At 42.1% G+C, this 19,325-nt stretch overlaps 1 protein-coding gene across 1 annotated transcript in view; it reads left to right on the forward strand.

The window, feature by feature from the left end:
- The first annotated feature begins 1,519 nt into the window (after window positions 1-1,519).
- The window catches only part of pik3r3b (phosphoinositide-3-kinase, regulatory subunit 3b (gamma)), a 44,551-nt gene continuing 26,745 nt past the window's right edge, over window positions 1,520-19,325 (forward strand). The window contains exon 1 of the mRNA XM_034179338.1: window positions 1,520-1,891. Coding sequence (XP_034035229.1) covers window positions 1,777-1,891 — 115 coding nt within the window. The 5' untranslated portion in view covers window positions 1,520-1,776. The remainder of the gene's footprint in view (window positions 1,892-19,325) is intronic.

Here is a 19,325-nt window from a genome sequence, read left to right on the forward strand (position 1 = left end):
AAGTACTCCTTCCACCGCCCACAACATCCCCAGTCAGGGTCAACAGCTGCTTCCGCCTCCTGAGGCGTCGGGACGGTTTTGCCAGAATCTCTTCGAGGCCGACCGATAGTCCTCCTCCATAGCCTCTCTGAACTCCTCCAGACCCGAGTTTTTGCCTCTGTGACCGCACTGGCTGCGGCAACGCTTGGCCTGCCGGTACCTGTCAGCTGCCTCTGGGGTCCCACCTACCAACAAAGATAAGTAGGACTCCTTCTTCAGCTTGAATGGCATCCCTTACTTCCGGTGTCCACCACCGGGTTCGGGGATTGCCTCCGCGACAGGCACCAGAGACCTTGCGACCACAGCCACGAGCGGGCCGCATCAACAATGGAGGGTGGCGAACATGGTCCACTCGGACTCCTGTCTCCAACCTCCCCCGGGATCTGGAGAAGCTCCCCCGGAGGTGGGAGTTGAAGACCTCCCTGACAGAGGGTTCCGCCAGTCGTTCCCAGCAGACCCTCACGATACGTTTGGGCCTGCCAGGTCTGACCGGCTTCTTCCCCTCCCAGCGGATCCATCTCACCACCAGGTGTGATCGGTCGACAGCTCCGGCCCCTCTCTTCACTCGAGTGTCGGAGTGGCCGAAGGTCAGATCTGAAATTCGGTTTGCGCTTATTAAATTCCACGCAGATTAAACATAGCAGACACAGATTTTTTGTTATATTGTTTTAGCAAGTTTTCAGGGTATCATGCAGCAGTCTCTTATTAACGTGATGAAAAGCATAAAAAACTACATTTTTGTAGTATAATATTTACAATTGTCATCCTGTGGATTCTCTATGTTGTTTTGACTGCAGCGACTCTCTGGCACGCAAGGGATTATCTCCCCACTCCTAAAGGACCAATAGGAGAGCAGCGCTCGCACCCCATCAAAGTGAGGCTAACTTCAGTGTCTCGGCTGCCAGCCAATCACAGGCTGAGAGAGAGAGGCCAGTATCTGGCCCGTTTGTCGGAGGAACATCAACCAAACCTGTAAATTTCACATTTCTGCTTTGCACGCATAAACACTTTTTGTTCCAGAAAAAAAAACAAAAAACCCTAAACAAGAAAGCAGCACATACAAAAACAATCTTTTTTTTTCTTTTTTACAAAAACAAAAGCTTTTTTTCTACTTCTTTACAAAAACAACTATTTTTTTTTTTTTCATTTTTACATAAAAACTGGAGCTTGGACCCTAAAAAATCTTGTGGCGCAGCTCCGGTGATGGGACATACCACTACAGGAGGGGTGTTCCAAAAGAACTAAATCAAGGCACTGAACAGGCAGACAGGGTTTACGGGTTAAATAACAGTGAGACGAGTCCGAGTTCGTGTTTAATAATTATTCCGGTGTTTAATGTGTGTATATAAAGTGTTTTCTGGTTAGTATTGAGCTGTTGTCCCTCCCCGCGTGTAGCGGTGCGGTGGTTCGGTCCGGCCGGTGGCGGCGCTGACTGCTCCTCCTCCCGGCTGTCGGAGCTCCTCTTCACACGGATCCGCTTCCGCGGGCTGACATGTCGAGCTGGTTTCTGCTTTTGCACCGCTTGAAGGACGCGCTCAGAAACAATTACATATCTTCAAAGGAGGCTTCATGAAGTTATCAGCGTCATTGTTATGTGGCAGCGAGCAGCCCGGCGCGCGCCGCGTTTCTTTATTCCGGATAGAAGGTTTCCAGGTCGATCGATAGACTTAATCCTTTTATTAAGTGTGGTGTCGGTTCATTGTTGTGGTTTTTGTGGAGAAAGCCTGCCGGTCAGCCATGTATAACACCGTCTGGACGTCGGACAGAGGCGAAGCGGAAGCGGACTGGAGGTACGTCACCATGCCGTATTCCACCGAGCTGATCTTCTACCTGGAGATGGATCAGCCGCCAGGTGAGTCTCCGCCCACACTGTCCACCGAGCTGGACGTGGGTCAGTCTACAGCTGTGTCCTTTGTCTCTCTGAACCATCCGTCCTGATCTGGCAACAAATAAATTAACAAACTCATTTATTTATTAAAAAAAAACCTCATCTGATTCTGGGTCACGAGGCTTCGGAACGCCGGCTTTCGGAACGCCTCGGGATCCCCCGGGAATAGTTACAGGACTTGGCAGAGGATAGGGAAGTGTGGGATGAGCTGCGTGGTCTGCTGCCACCGTCACCTGGATCAAAGTTAGCAAATATTTGCAGTATGTCAAAATCTTGAAATAAGCGCGACATAACCTCTTTAGCTGTGTTGAATGCTCCAAACCTTTGTAGTTTAGTCGCAGGTCTTTATGTCCTGTGCTAAATGTGATGGGTGGAAAATCTTTGGTGTCATAAAACTGTGAGATATAGAATGGCTTTGCATTTTGAAATATTGTGAAATCTTGAGGTGCGCAATTTTTGTCTGAGATCTTCAAGGGGCAGTTTGTGGTTTGCTGGTGTGAGGAGCTCAGCACACCCCCTGCCTTCACTGCACTTTCACTGCGCGTGCGTCATTTTGGAGCGTCAACAGCGATTCACCAATTATCACCTCATTTCTGCTTAAAACTGCACTCCAGTCGTCATCTATCCTAGCGACAGATCTGAAGCTTTTGTCTCACACGCTCTCTCAGTCTGACTGTTAATCGCTGCTAGCACTCTGCCGGGACGCTGCTAACACTCCGCCATGACACATGCGCAGTGAATGCAGGGGGAATGCCAAGTCTAGGAGAGTGCTGAGCCCCTGACACTGGTTTGTTCTTTGGTGGGAAAACTGCCGTACAATCTCTTGATCCCAGCGTGCATCACAAAAACGACCTGTATGAGCCACTTTCCTTGTTTCCTGATTCACTCAAAAACAGGCACCTTCTGTGCTCGCCATTGCTCTTGTCTTTACTGAAGGTTGTTGTGGACCAAAAATCATAGTGCATCGTGGGAAAATTACTGTGCATGCACAGCCACTCTGTAGTGATATGAGGCATCATTGTAAAGCACTTGGAACATCTGCTACTTGGAAAAGTGCTGTAGAAATATAGTCCATCCTTCTCCCGTAAATCTGCCGTATGCCGTGACAGTTTATAACATAAGATTAAAAAAAAAAAAGTCATCACATTTCTCAACATTATTGATGTCAAATATGTTGTATGTATCATGACAAGCTATGTCATAAATAAACACTGAAGTCTTTGCATTATGTCGAAATAAGTCACAATAAAACACCTTATCTGTGTTTGGAACCTTTGCAGTTTGTTGGAAAATTTTTGTGATGTCGTGTGTGGATGTAGTGCAGATCTCTGAAATATGCTCTGACATTTTAGGACAGTTTATAATGTCACATTTCTCACCGCTTATTGATATGTCAGATATTCTGTACGTTGCATAAATGTGTTATCATATTGTACACGTTAATGGCATATCATATTTATTTGCCCTCTGCACACTAGTTTTAAGCTGACCATCTTTTTAGTGGTTTTAAGGTTGTGAGTCCTTGGTGATGTTTGTTAACTTGTTTTGTGTATGTTCTTTGTTAGTGTTTTTAGTGTTTTTTATTGTTGTTGTTGTGTTGACTAACATGGACACCTTTTTTCTGTTTGCTGCAAGCCAAATCTACCTACGGGTACAAATAAAGTTACCTGAACCTATCATTAAAAAAACAATGCTAATTTTTCAAGTTTTTGCAATATGTTGAAAAAAGTCATGACATAGCATCTTAGCTGTGTTGGATATTGCAAACCTTTGCAGTTTCTTGTAAATTAAAAAAAAAGTGACATTGCAATATGTTAACTGTTGTGATGTGTGGTAGAATATTCACAACAGTGTAAATATGCTGGCATTTTATGACAAGATTTAAAAAAAATGTTATAGCAAATTTCTTAGCACTATTGAGATGTCACATATACCTCATTTTCTGGAGTGTAAGTCGCACCTGTCAAAAAAATGCCCCTTGAAGAGGAAAAACCATATACAAGTTGCCCTGGACTATAAGTCGGACCTTTTTCTGTGTTATAAATCCTTTAATTTGGGATTTTGTGCATGTTGTAGTGTATTTATTTTATTACTGGCTATTATTCTTTTATTATTGGAGTTGATTTTGTTTAGTGCTTTGATTCTTGGGAAAGTTCTATATAAATAGTTGTTATAATTACTATTAATAACAAACTTGAGAGTTTTCGGTGCATAAGTGGCAGGGGAGTATAAGTCAAACTAGGAAAAGAAAAGTCTTAACATGTTGTACAATAATCACGACACAATGTAAATCACACAATTTAAAAAATATCATCACAACATTTCTTAACACTATTTATGTCAAATATTTTAGATGTATAAATGTCACGCATTTAAAAAAAAAAATCTTAATGGTATGTCATAAAAATGTAAAATTTTTGTCTTTGCATTATGTGAATATACTAAGTCGCAATATAACATAACATATCTCTATCTAGGTTGTAAATTTTTGCAGTTTGACAGTTTTTACGTCATATGCTATATGTGACGCACTGCAAATTATAGTAGTGTAAATCTCCGCCATATGTCACAATGTTTTTGATGTAAGATTTAAACATGTCAGCATATGGCTCAACACTAATTTGTCAAATAATTTATATGTTCCATGACATTTAAAAAAAATCTGAACATTACATCATAAAAATGGGAAATTTTTGTCTTTACATTATGTTGATACATACCAAGTCATGATCTAATGTCTTGGTTGCTCTGTGTGTTACAAACGTTTGCAGTTTAACAGTTCTTACAGTATGCTCAACGTGTCATAGAATGACCGCAGCGTATTGTAAATCTCTGCCACGATGTTTGAGGACAGCAGAAAGATTTGTCATGAGATCGTTTTGTTCCCAGGATTGGCATATTTTTGTAATTAGTCTTGTTAAAGACGATGCTCGGTTGGTTTTAGCAGCAGTTCGAGGGGAGACGACTGTGTGATCAAAGAATTCTTTTGATAGTTGATGCTGTCCCAGAAAATGAATCATTGTTTTTGAGAATTTTTCAACTGGAAACCTCTCCAGTGTGATGTTTCCAATTTTTCTTAGTTTTATGTCACTGTAAATAACATATTTTTAGGTTTCAGAGACAATGAAGCATTTAATAATATTGACTTTGGCTGTGGAAAATTGTGATGTATTTATTTTTTGCTTATTTGTGGACTGAATGATTCATGGAGCTGAACATGGAAGGTTTTCTTTGTGGTATTGCTGATTGTTTCTCCTCTTTGCTGCAGTGCTTACAGCGTGTGTGTTTCTCTGCCGTAACATGGTGGCGCTGTTCAAGCTTCACACTCATCTCTGAGACAATAGTCCATCCCAGAGACGGCAGACATCGATCTGTGCTGGATCCCCGTATTGATAAATGCTAAAGCCATGAGAGGTCTTATTGCTGATTACTTTCAAACCACCACCTCCTCTCCAGTTTTTATTTGTTCTTCTCAGTCCTAATCGTGTGAAATGGTTAAATACGGTCTGCTTGGCACCGGTGACTGCGGGGGGGGGGGGGGGGGGTTCCAGAACAAGAGAGGCACCGGAATAATGAATGAAGGAAGGAATAAAACCGTCTGCTGTGTGTTTTCTAATCATAAGATCAGTCACTGACACAGATCCATCAGATGGTTTGTGCGTTTCTCGACAACTGTCATCAGAATTCAATGTGTCATTCATTCATTCCTTCATCCATTCATTCCTCAGCAATTGTGCTGGTATCATTTGACTCCCTCCCCCTTCTCTTCCTTCGGAGCGCTGAATGGATCCGGGTGCAGATGTGGGACAGTGTGTTGTTTCCAGGAGGCGCTGATGAATGCAGCCTGCTCGGTAGCTCGCTCGCTCTCATTTTATTATTAAATCCCTCTTCTTTCATACTTTGACCTGCTCTACATATATATATATATATATATATATATAAAACCACCATTCTGTCTCTGACGTGTCTCTAGTGTGATACACTAAACCTTCCTCAAGTTGGCCTAAACAACACATTTCTACTTAAGTCACAATAACGTTAAAAAATATTTCTTTACACCTTTTTGTCAACAAATAGGACTTCAAATGAAAGTTATCACCTGTTATTTTAAAGTCACATTTTCATTTAAGCTTGCTTGCCTCTACTGGTGGTTGGCTCTCACTGCGGTATTGTATCACTTCCTGTTCCGGAGCACAGCGGTGTTTTGCTGTATCTGTTAGCTGTTTAATCTGCGCAGTTAGATTGATCTAGTTAACTAGATAACGATTTGTTTCACAGTGTAATCTTCACGTGCCTTAACTAAAGCACTCCCTCTGCTGAATCACCTCTAAATTATTTACACATTTATTCACTTGTGTGTTTTTTAGGAATCCGCTAGCTTAGCGCAGCTACTAGCTCTAGCCGATTTAGCATGGCGGCTCTCCTGTCTCTCCTGCACTTTTCTGCTCTGGGGTGTGAAATGTTTAGTTATTCCCGGCCTCCTTTATCAGTAATGGTACTGTAATAATGTAGCTTATTCGTAGCTTTGGAGGCCAGGCTGGGCGAATTGGAGACTCGGCTCCGCACCGGGAAATTCTGCAGCTAGCCAGGCCCCTGTAGTCGGTGCTGGACCAGGTAGCTTAGCCGCCGTATAGTTTCCCTCTGGCAGATCCCAAGCAGCCGGGAAAGCAGGCGACTGGTGACTGTGAGGAGGAAGCGTAGCCTTAAACAGAAGCCCCGTGTACACCGCCAACCCGTTCACATTTCTAACCATTTTTCCCCACTCGGCGACACACCCACCGAGGATCAAACTCTGGTTATTAGCGGCTCTGTTTTGAGAAATGTGAAGTTAGCGACACCAGCAACCATAGTCAATTGTCTTCCGGGGGCCAGAGCAGGCGACATTGAAGGAAATTTGAAACTGCTGGCTAAGGCTAAGCGTAAATTTGGTAAGATTGTAATTCACGTCGGCAGTAATGACACCCGGTTACGCCAATTGACGTCACTAAATTAACATTGAATCGGTGTGTAACTTTGCAAAAACCAATGTCGGACTCTGTAGTTTTTTTCTGGGCCCCTCCCCAATCGGACAGGGAGTGACATGTTTAGCCACATGTTCTCCTTGAATTGCTGGCTGTCTGAGTGGTGTCCAAAAAATGAGGTGGGCTTCATTGATAATTGGCAAAGCTTCTGGGGAAAACCTGGTCTTGTTAGCAGAGACGGCATCCATCCCACTTTGGATGGAGCAGCTCTCATTTCTACAAATCTGGCCAATTTTCTTAAATCCTCCAAACCGTGACTATCCAGGGTTGGGACCAGGAAGCAGAGTTGTAGTCTTACACACCTCTCTGCAGCTTCTCTCCCCCTGCCATCCCCTCATTACCCCCATCCCCGTAGAGACGTGCCTGCTCCCAGACCACCAATAACCAGCAAAAAATCTATTTAAGCATAAAAATTCAAAAAGAAAAAAAATAATATAGCACCTTCAACTGCACCACAGACTAAAACAGTTAAATGTGGTCTATTAAACATTAGGTCTCTCTCTTCTAAGTCCCTGTTGGTAAATTATATAATAATTGATCAACATATTGATTTATTCTGCCTTACAGAAACCTGGTTACAGCAGGATGAATATGTTAGTTTAAATGAGTCAACACCCCCGAGTCACACTAACTGTCAGAATGCTCGTAGCACGGGCCGACGCGGAGGATTAGCAGCAATCTTCCATTCCAGCTTATTAATTAATCAAAAACCCAGACAGAGCTTAAATTCATTTCAAAGCTTGACTCTTAGTCTTGTCCATCCAAATTGGAAGTCCCAAAAACCAGTTTTATTTGTTATTATCTATCGTCCACCTGGTCGTTACTGTGAGTTTCTCTGTGAATTTTCAGACCTTTTGTCTGACTTAGTGCTTAGCTCAATAAGATAATTATAGTGGGCGATTTTAACATCCACACAGATGCTGAGAATGACAGCCTCAACACTGCATTTAATCTATTATTAGACTCAATTGGCTTTGCTCAAAATGTAAATGAGTCCACCCACCACTTTAATCATATCTTAGATCTTGTTCTGATTTATGGTATGGAAATTGAAGACTTAACAGTATTCCCTGAAAACTCCTTTCTGTCTGATCATTTCTTAATAACATTTACATTTACTCTGATGGACTACCCAGCAGTGGGGAATAAGTTTCATTACACTAGAAGTCTTTCAGAAAGCGCTGTAACTAGGTTTAAGGATATGATTCCTTCTTTATGTTCTCTAATGCCATATACCAACACAGTGCAGAGTAGCTACCTAAACTCTGTAAGTGAGATAGAGTATCTCGTCAATAGTTTTACATCCTCATTGAAGACAACTTTGGATGCTGTAGCTCCTCTGAAAAAGAGAGCTTTAAATCAGAAGTGCCTGACTCCGTGGTATAACTCACAAACTCGCAGCTTATAGCAGATAACCCGTAAGTTGGAGAGGAAATGGCGTCTCACTAATTTAGAAGATCTTCACTTAGCCTGGAAAAAGAGTCTGTTGCTCTATAAAAAAAAAAAAGCCCTCCGTAAAGCTAAGACATCTTACTACTCATCACTAATTGAAGAAAATAAGAACAACCCCAGGTTTCTTTTCAGCACTGTAGTCAGGCTGACAAAGAGTCAGAGCTCCATTGAGCCGAGTATTCCTTTAACTTTAACTAGTAATGACTTCATGACTTTCTTTGCTAATAAAATTTTAACTGTTAGAGAAAAAATTACTCATAACCATCCCAAAGACGTATCGTTATCTTTGGCTGCTTTCAGTGGTGCCGGTATTTGGTTAGACTCTTTCTCTCCGATTGTTCTGTCTGAGTTATATTCATTAGTTACTTCATCCAAACCATCAACATATCTATTAGACCCCATTCCTACCAGGCTGCTCAAGGAAGCCCTCCCATTATTTAATGCTTCGATCTTAAATATGATCAATCTATCTTTATTAGTTGGCTATGTACCACAGGCTTTTAAGGTGGCAGTAATTAAACCATTACTTAAAAAGCCATCACTTGACCCAGCTATCTTAGCTAATTATAGGCCAATCTCCAACCTTCCTTTTCTCTCAAAAATTCTTGAAAGGGTAGTGTGTAAAACAGCTAACTGATCATCTGCAGAGGAATGGTCTATTTGAAGAGTTTCAGTCAGGTTTAGAATTCATCATAGTACAGAAACAGCATTAGTGAAGGTTACAAATGATCTTCTCATGGCCTCAGACAGTGGACTCATCTCTGTGCTTGTTCTGTTAGACCTCAGTGCTGCTTTTGATACTGTTGACCATAAAATTTTATTACAGAGATTAGAGCATGCCATAGCTGGGCTCGACAATAGCACTGGTCCGATGGCCCGGCAGCCTTTTTTACATGTTCCGGTCAGTGAAGTTCATATTTCACTGGTCCGTATGGGCCAGTAAGAATTAAAATCGCTTTTGGGCAGATTTATTAGTCTAATGCCCGCGTTCACACCGGGCCGCGATCAGATGCTACAAATTCGCGGGGGTCGCTTGGCAACGGACGCGCCTCCTTCACCCCGGTGTGTCGCTCTGCTTTGCTGCGAAAATTCACCCCGGTGCGTCATCAAATAGGAGGAGCTTCCATTCAGCTCGCGGCTCCGGTTGTCAGTCAAGTTAACATGACGGACCTTGATCACACGGAGCGAGTTGTTGTGGAAAGCTGACAAACGTCATGAGACGTTCCCAATTCAGGCAGTATCATTATTTGCTGCAGGAGCTGCGTCTGGATGATGGCTGCTTTCAGCGGTCCTTCTGCCTCTGCAGGACCCAACTTGAGGACCAACTGTCCCGTTCACGCGCGCACATGTAAACAATTAAAAAAAAAAAGAAAAAAAAGAAAAAGAAACTCCGCTCCCGCTGCTGTGGGGCTGCTGCTCCTCCAAAAACTCTTATCATAGTTGTGAAATAAAGGACAAAAGAGACATACGTCCTGCTCACAGGCTGCTACCAGAGACAGGACATGTTGCACCACTTCGCAATGTTGGGAACATTGCCGAAGTGCAGACAAACTTCGTCTGCAGGTGCATCTTCTGATGTGGCGCAAATTTCGCTTCAACATTGACGCGTCATTTTCGCTTAAGCAAGATCGAGCGCAGTGAATATTATGAATTTCTTGAAACCTCCTGCCCCTGGGCAGAAACCAGGAAGCAAAGGAAAGAACAGCTATCACCCTCAAACAGCACAGAAGAGGAAGGCTGCTGATGCTGAATTTGAGAAGAAAAGGGTGAGGAAAACTTGGCAAACTTCCTGGAAGAAAAGACGGCCATAGCTGGAGCGTGATGAGGAGAGTGAGGTTGTCTTCTGTGGAACTTGTAGGGCCATGCCAGAATATGCTAACAAGTAAGTATAAATATACCATGTCCTGGTAGACATGTGGTATGATTTCATACGCCAGTTTAAAAGTCTAATCAGTATGCCCTTGTGGAAACCCCACGGTGACAACATTAGCAAGGGAACTTGGTTTATGAAATTTAACATATTAATTTTGTAAATGATCAAGAAATAAATTTATTTTTGTATTAATGTCTGAGTGTTGAAAAAATTCCTATCAGTTACCTATCGACATTTTTTTCAAAGTTTACTCACTTTAAGGTTTTTATCATGTAGTATAAGAATTTTGTGTTTGTTTTCAAGTGTTTTTACATTAAGGAAACCCAATTCTAATGTCTGAGTGTTGATTTAAAAAATTCTTATCAGTTACCCCCCGGTTCGGCACAGGCGTGAAAGTATGGGCCAGTGATATTTTCATCCGGGCCAGTAACTTTCAGATTCTACTGGCCCTGTGGGCCAGTGCATAAATTGCCTTATTGTCAAGCCCTGCATAGGTATTAAAGGCACTGCGATGCGGTGGTTTGAATCATATTTATCTAATAGATTACAATTTGTTCATGTAAATGGGGAATCTTCTTCACAGACTAAGGTTAATTATGGAGTTCCACAAGGTTCTGTGCTAGGACCAATTTTATTCACTTTATACATGCTTCCCTTAGGCAGTATTATTAGACGGCATTGCTTAAATTTTCATTGTTACGCAGATGATACCCAGCTTTATCTATCCATGAAGCCAGAGGACACACACCAATTAGCTAAACTGCAGGATTGTCTTACAGACATAAAGACATGGATGACCTCTAATTTCCTGCTTTTAAACTCAGATAAAACTGAAGTTATTGTACTTGGCCCCACAAATCTTAGAAACATGGTGTCTAACCAGATCCTTACTCTGGATGGCATTACTCTGACCTCTAGTAATACTGTGAGAAATCTTGGAGTCATTTTTGATCAGGATATGTCATTCAATGCGCATATTAAACAAATATGTAGGACTGCTTTTTTGCATTTGCACAATATCTCTAAAATTAGAAAGGTCTCGTCTCAGAGTGATGCTGAAAAACTAATTCATGCATTTATTTCCTCTAGGCTGGAATATTGTAATTCATTATTATCAGGTTGTCCTAAAAGTTCCCTGAAAAGCCTTCAGTTAATTCAAAATGCTGCAGCTAGAGTACTGACGGGGACTAGAAGGAGAGAGCATATCTCACCCATATTGGCCTCTCTTAATTGGCTTCCTGTTAATTCTAGAATAGAATTTAAAATTCTTCTTCTTACTTATAAGGTTTTGAATAATCAGGTCCCATCTTATATTAGGGACCTCATAGTGACATATCACCCCAATAGAGCGCTTCGCTCTCAGACTGCAGGCTTACTTGTAGTTCCTAGGGTTTGTAAGAGTAGAATGGGAGGCAGAGCCTTCAGCTTTCAGGCTCCTCTCCTGTGGAACCAGCTCCCAATTCGGATCAGGGAGACAGACACCCTCTCTACTTTTAAGATTAGGCTTAAAACTTTCCTTTTTGCTAAAGCTTATAGTTAGGGCTGGATCAGTTATTAGTTATGCTGCTATAGACTTAGACTGCTGGGGGGTTCCCATGATGCACTGAGTGTTTCTTTCTCTTTTTGCTCTGTATGCACCACTCTGCATTTAATCATTAGTGATTGATCTCTGCTCCCCTCCACAGCATGTCTTTTTCCTGGTTCTCTCCCTCAGCCCCAACCAGTCCCAGCAGAAGACTGCCCCTCCCTGAGCCTGGTTCTGCTGGAGGTTTCTTCCTGTTAAAAGGGAGTTTTTCCTTCCCACTGTCGCCAAGTGCTTGCTCACAGGGGTCGTTTTGACCGTTGGGGTTTTTACGTAATTATTGTATGGCCTTGCCTTACATTATAAAGCGCCTTGGGGCAACGGTTTGTTGTGATTTGGCGCTATATAAATAAAATTGATTGATTGATTGATTTATGTTCATTCATTTTTATGATTGTTTCATCTATAAAATGTCAGAAAATGCTTAAGCTTTGCTTGTCCCAAAAGATATTTGGTTGGATTTAATAACCACAAAAAAGTAGTTGACCTCTACTTAGGCCAGTTTGCTGTTGTTCCTGGGCTTCAGGAAACCTAAGGTGTAGACATCCACCCTGTAAAATGCAGCGAGTGAATGAATGAGTCCATCCCCTCAAGCTTATAAGGCAATAACTCAAAAATAATAAATGTTATCATCTTCTTTTTTCTTAACAAATTTAGATGTTTTAATTTTTCAATTTCAATTTTCAGTTTATTTTCATTTATGTAGCGCCAAATCAGAACAGAGTTGCCTGAAGGTGCTTCACACAGGTAAGGTCTAATCTTAAGCCTTGGCCCCACCGAATAATGAAGGCTGAAGAAGGAGCCACGCATGGGTGTGGGATGATTATTCGAAGAATGACCCACGTTTTCATCTATCACGTATCCACTATGAAGGTGCCACTATGTTCCTCTCTGTACCCCGCATGTGCCGCATAGCAGCCTCTAGTGATCCACGACCGACCTGTCATTACAGCCTTGACTGGCTCGCATCAGCCACACTAAGCCAGGTAGTGCCATGATAATGCCATGTTGGTGCATGTTTAGGCATGAGTTTGGTCCAAACCTCCAGCCCTCCCACACCTGGTCCCTTTAAAGTGTGGGTTTTCAGTTCACAGATTCACAGCAGCATTTAAAGATGTCCCTTCTTCTTTTTTTTTTTTTAACGCAGTCCAAAAATAGACACTCCTGCACAGTTCCGCAGTTGTGCGCTGTGCGCCAGGCTGCTGTCCACCTGTAATGCACCAGACCAGCTAGACCCGAACCACGGGTTCCTGGAGAGCCGCCTCTGTGCTCCTTGCTGGCTCCGCGGCTCTCTGGCTTTTCTTCTGTGCTTTAAACACACAAAACTTTGTTTGTCCGTTTATTTCTGCAAAATCGCTCTTTTGCGCGCATGCTGCTGTTGTCCTTTCATGGACAGCCGCCTCTCTGCTCTTTCTAAGTGGCTTCCTTTCCATCCGTGGCTTGCTGGCTTTATTTTTTCCCTGGCTTTAAACACAGTCATTTTTACGACATGAATCCACTTTTAACTTTGTGTTCATCCATTTATTTCTGCAAAAGCACTCTTTTGCGCGCGGTGCCGTTCTGCATACAGAATGAGGTGGCTGTTTTATTATATACACCTGTGGATCATTTTCAAAAAAAAAAATGTATATATATATATATATTTTTTCTTCCACAGCTTACAAGTTATCATGATACAACTTTTAACTTTGTGTTATGTCTTCAAAATCGGTCTTTTGCGCGCTGTCCACCTGTGTTGCCGCACAGCTCCTGCTCTTAGCTGCTCCACTGGAGTTATCTTCCATGGCTTTAAATGCACATCCACTTTCACGCAGTCACCCAAATTTTAACTTTGTGTTCGTCCAATATTGACTGAAATATCTTCTTTTGTGAGCTGGCGTTCTGACTAAATGCTCGTTTGAAGCGTGATGATGAGTCACTGCGTCAGTGCGCACACACAGGGGAGCTCATGTGATCCATTAACAAGATATTAAATCAACATACTTTTACATACAACATTCATCAACATACAGACATACTTTTACAGCTCGGAACTGTTTTATCAAGCTATAAAAAACATTAAAAATAATTTCCTTAAAGTAGACCTGCATTGAAATAAATGTGGTCAGATCTCAGAAAGAAATAGCTGATATGTATTTATAAGACCCTTATGAATGCAGTAAAGTAAATCTGCAAGCCCAAATTTGTAATTCAGCGGAGAAATCTTAGTTTAAAAATGTCAAATTTGCAGCAAGAATTTCACCCTCAGCGAAAACTGTTTGTACATCCGGGACATTGCAGTGACGTTTGGCAGAAGACGGAACGCTCGCCCCGTCAGTCCGGTCCCGCATTGAAATTGATTTTATCTGTTAGTAATGTTACTGTTATACACGTCCTGGTTTCAGCATCCAAAAGTAAGCTGCAATGAATGTGAGATACAGCTCTGCATGCTCAGATCAGCGGCGAGCAGCATCGACAGCGGGCGACGTTCTTCCCCGACGCCTCGCTCTCTGCCTCCGCAGCGCTTACCGAGTCGTGCTCGGTAACCGCTGAAGCAGGCCACTCACATCGCCCTTGTCTGTTGTGCAGCTGGCACCACATTATCTCTGTGCTTGTTCTGTTGGACCTCAGTGCTGCTTTTGATACTGTTGACCATAAAATTTTATTACAGAGATTAGAGCATGTCATAGGTATTAAAGGCATTGCGCTGCGGTGGTTTGAATCATATTTGTCTAATAGATTACAGTTTGTTCATGTAAATGGGGAATCTTCTTCACAGACTAAAGTTAATTATGGAGTTCCACAAGGTTCTGTGCTAGGACCAATTTTATTCACTTTATACATGCTTCCCTTGGGCAGTATTATTAGACGGTATTGCTTAAATTTTCATTGTTACGCAGATGATACCCAGCTTTATCTATCCATGAAGCCAGAGGATACGCACCAATTAGCTAAACTGCAGGATTGTCTTACAGACATAAAGACATGGATGACCTCTAATTTCCTGCTTTTAAACTCAGATAAAACTGAAGTTATTGTACTTGGCCCCACAAATCTTAGAAGCATGGTGTCTAACCAGATCGTTACTCTGGATGGCATTTCCCTGATCTCTAGTAATACTGTGAGAAATCTTGGAGTTATTTTTGATCAGGATATGTCATTCAAAGCGCATATTAAACAAATATGTAGGACTGCCTTTTTGCATTTACGCAATATCTCTAAAATCAGAAAGGTCTTGTCTCAGAGTGATGCTGAAAAACTAATTCATGCATTTGTTTCCTCTAGGCTGGATTATTGTAATTCATTATTATCAGGTTGTCCTAAAAGTTCCCTAAAAAGCCTTCAGTTGGTTCAGAATGCTGCAGCTAGAGTACTGACGGGGACTAGCAGGAGAGAGCATATCTCACCCGTGTTGGCCTCCCTTCATTGGCTTCCTGTTAATGCTAGAATAGAATTTAAAATTCTTCTTCTTACTTATAAGGTTTTGAATAATCAGGTCCCATCTTATCTTAGGGACCTCGTAGTACCATATTACCCCATTAGAGCGCTTCGCTCTCAGACTGCAGGCTTACTTGTAGTTCCTAGGGTTTGTAAGAGTAGAATGGGAGGCAGAGCCTTCAGCTTTCAGGCTCCTCTCCTGTGGAACCAGCTCCCAATTCAGATCAGGGAGACAGATACCCTCTCTACTTTTAAGATTAGGCTTAAAACTTTCCTTTTCGCTAAGGCTTACAGTTAGGGCTGGATCGGGTGACCCTGGACCATCCCTTGGTTATGTTGCTTTAGACGTAGACTGTGTTTCATAATTATTGTATGGCCTTGCCTTGCAATGTGGAGCGCCTTGGGGCAACTGTTTGTTGTGATTTGGCGCTATACAAGAAAAAAGTTGATTGATTGATTGACATTCCTGTCTACTGAATGGAGGTGCAGCCAACTTGGCAAAAGTCCAGAGACTACGCTCGCTGTTTTGATGTGGAGCGGCCGGTGACACCTGTTGCTGCAAGGACAGATTTTTCGCAGCGCCGCACGTCTCGGTAATCGGAGTCGCAGAGCTCCATGGCCGCTGAGAGAGGTTTATATCTTTCTAATGACTTGGATTCTTTGCGGGTCCCACCTCCGTACCCCGCGACGGTAACACCGGAGGCAAAAGACAGTAGATTTTCAATGCGACACCACTCAATCAAACGGGCGTATGAAAAAGTCCCCCAAAATAATTTTCAAGCACAAATAAAAGAAATGTGTACTCACCAAACGTGCGGCAAGATAATATGAAGTTTTAAAAAAGTAGATCCTTCTGTATAAGACAAGAAAAAGGTGCAGATGCAAATTGACGTAAATCCACAAATTACAGTTGGCGCGCGCAATGCATGCTGGGATAGGGTCTTCTACCTGACGTCTCGGCAGCGTCCCGGATGTGCTGACAGTTTTGCGGCGGGCTAAATTTTAGCTGTAAATTTGTCATTTTTAAATGATTTCTCCGTTGAATGACAGATCTGGGCTTGCAGATTTACTTTACTACATTCAGAAGGATCTTATGTGTAAATATGTCATTTTTTGGTCCAAAGATCTGACTGCATTTATTTCAATGCAGGTCTACTTTAAGCTGTTCAGAATACATTCCACATGGAGCAGGAAAGAGAGGGGAAAAAAAAGCGTCCAGATGAAACAGTTGGCAGAAAATGATTAATCCGCTACAAAATAATTATTTTATATAGAGTCCAGCGCACAGAGCAGGTGGAATTGTGTGCGCAAGAGGAGAGCTGTTCCAAAAATAGCTTCTCAGGTCCTGCGAAGGTGCCAGGCGCACGGATAATGGACTTTTTGCAGACTCATAAGCACCACGCAAATGCCTCTAAGCCGTCGCAGTAACTTGAACACAAACTGCGCCACGCTGTTGTTGCTAAATTTTGAACATCTTGAAATTAGCGCCACGCTCAGAGAGGAGCCTCGTTAACTGAAGATAATGCCTCTAAGAGCCACTCAGAGCCTCTATACTGCCACAATAGCTCACGAAACAAAAAAAAAAAAAACAGGGTGCGTGGCTCCTTCTTAATCCTTCATTATTCGATGGGACCGCGGCTTACTAACCCCCAGAGCAACAGTGGTAAGGAAAAACTCCGTCTGAGGAAGAAACCTCAAGCAGACCAGACTCAAAGGGGTGACTCTGCTCGGGCCATGATACAGACATAAAATACAGAACAATTCACAAAAAAAATATACAGGAAATGCTGTTGGTGCACAGAACAGGAGGGTCTCCAGCACAACTACCACACCCATCTCTGGATGGAGCTGCACCTTAAACAGAGAAAAAACAGAATCAGGCATCAGAAAGACAACAAATACAGTATAATTTGTCAGCATTAAACAACAAGAAAAACAGAAAAAATACTAAGGTGATCACCGGCCACGAGCCCTAAACTTCACTAAAAGACTCACAATTTAGGTAAAGTTGAGGCCGCGGCACGCTCCAATTACTAATAAATGAATTAAGAGTAAAAAGCGTAAAACAAAACTGTACCAGTATGCTAGCCATATGAAAGGGAAAATAAGTGTTACATAATGAGGATACAGTGGGTAAATACTGGGTGACTTTGATCCATCAGATTAAAAAAAAAACATACACACACACATATATCAAATCAGTTTTATTTATATAGCGCCAAATCACAACAAACAGTTGCCCCAAGGCGCTTTATATTGTAAGGCAAGGCCATACAATAATTACGGGAAAAACCCCAACGGTCAAAACGACCCCCTGTGAGCAAGCACTTGGCAACAGTGGGAAGGAAAAACTCCCTTTTAACAGGAAGAAACCTCCAGCAGAACCAGGCCCAGGGAGGGGCAGTCCTCTGCTGGGACTGCTTGGAGCTGAGGGAGAGAATCAGGAAAAAGACATGCTGTGGAGGGGAGCAGAGATCAATCACTAATGATTAAATGCAGAGTGGTGCATACAGAGCAAAAAGAGAAAGAAACACTCAGTGCATCATGGGAACCCCCCAGCAGTCTAAGTCTATAGCAGCATAACTAAGGGATGGTTCAGGGTCACCTGATCCAGCCCTAACTATGAGCTTTAGCAAAAAGGAAAGTTTTAAGCCTCATCTTAAAAGTAGAGGAGGTGTCTGTCTCCCTGATCTGAATTGGGAACTGGTTCCACAGGAGAGGAGCCTGAAAGCTGAAGGCTCTGCCTCCCATTCTACTCTTACAAACCCTAGGAACTACAAGTAAGCCTGCAGTCTGAGAGCGAAGCGCTCTATTGGGGTGATATGGTACTATGAGGTCCCTAAGATAAGATGGGACCTGATTATTCAAAACCTTATAAGTAAGAAGAAGAATTTTAAATTCTATTCTGGAATTAACAGGGAGCCAATGAAGCCAATATGGGTGAGATATGCGCTCTCCTTCTAGTCCCTGTCAGTACTCTAGCTGCAGCATTTTGAATTAACTGAAGGCTCTTCAGGGAACTTTTAGGACAACCTGATAATAATGAATTACAATAGTCCAGCCTAGAGGAAATAAATGCATGAATTAGTTTTTCAGCATCACTCTGAGACAAGACCTTTCTAATTTTAGAGATATTGCGCAAATGCAAAAAAGCAGTCCTACATATTTGTTTAATATGCGCATTGAATGACATATCCTGATCAAAAATGACTCCAAGATTTCTCACAGTATTACTAGAGGTCAGGGTAATGCCATCCAGAGTAAGGATCTGGTTAGACACCATGTTTCTAAGATTTGTGGGGCCAAGTACAATAACTTCAGTTTTATCTGAGTTTAAAAGCAGGAAATTAGAGGTCATCCATGTCTTTATGTCTGTAAGACAATCCTGCAGTTTAGCTAATTCGTGTGTGTCCTCTGGCTTCATGGATAGATAAAGCTGGGTATCATCTGCGTAACAATGAAAATTTAAGCAATGCCGTCTAATAATACTGCCTAAGGGAAGCATGTATAAAGTGAATAAAATTGGTCCTAGCACAGAACCTTGTGGAACTCCATAATTAACCTTAGTCTGTGAAGAAGATTCCCCATTTACATGAACAAATTGTAATCTATTAGATAAATATGATTCAAACCACCGCAGCGCAGTGCCTTTAATACCTATGGTATGCTCTAATCTCTGTAATAAAATTTTATGGTCAACAGTATCAAAAGCAGCATTGAGGTCTAACAGAACAAGCACAGAGATGAGTCCACTGTCTGAGGCCATAAGAAGATCATTTGTAACCTTCACTAATGCTGTTTCTGTACTATGATGAATTCTAAAACCTGACTGAAACTCTTCAAATAGACCATTCCTCTGCAGATGATCAGTTAGCTGTTTTACAACTACCCTTTCAAGAATTTTTGAGAGAAAAGGAAGGTTGGAGATTGGCCTATAATTAGCTAAGATAGCTGGGTCAAGTGATGGCTTTTTAAGTAATGGTTTAACAATCAGAGAGAAAGAGTCTAACCAAATACCGGCATCACCGAAAGCAGCCAAAGATAACGATACGT

This window comes from Thalassophryne amazonica, chromosome 10, assembly GCF_902500255.1.
Source record: "Thalassophryne amazonica chromosome 10, fThaAma1.1, whole genome shotgun sequence".
In the NCBI taxonomy this organism is placed as follows: domain Eukaryota; kingdom Metazoa; phylum Chordata; class Actinopteri; order Batrachoidiformes; family Batrachoididae; genus Thalassophryne; species Thalassophryne amazonica.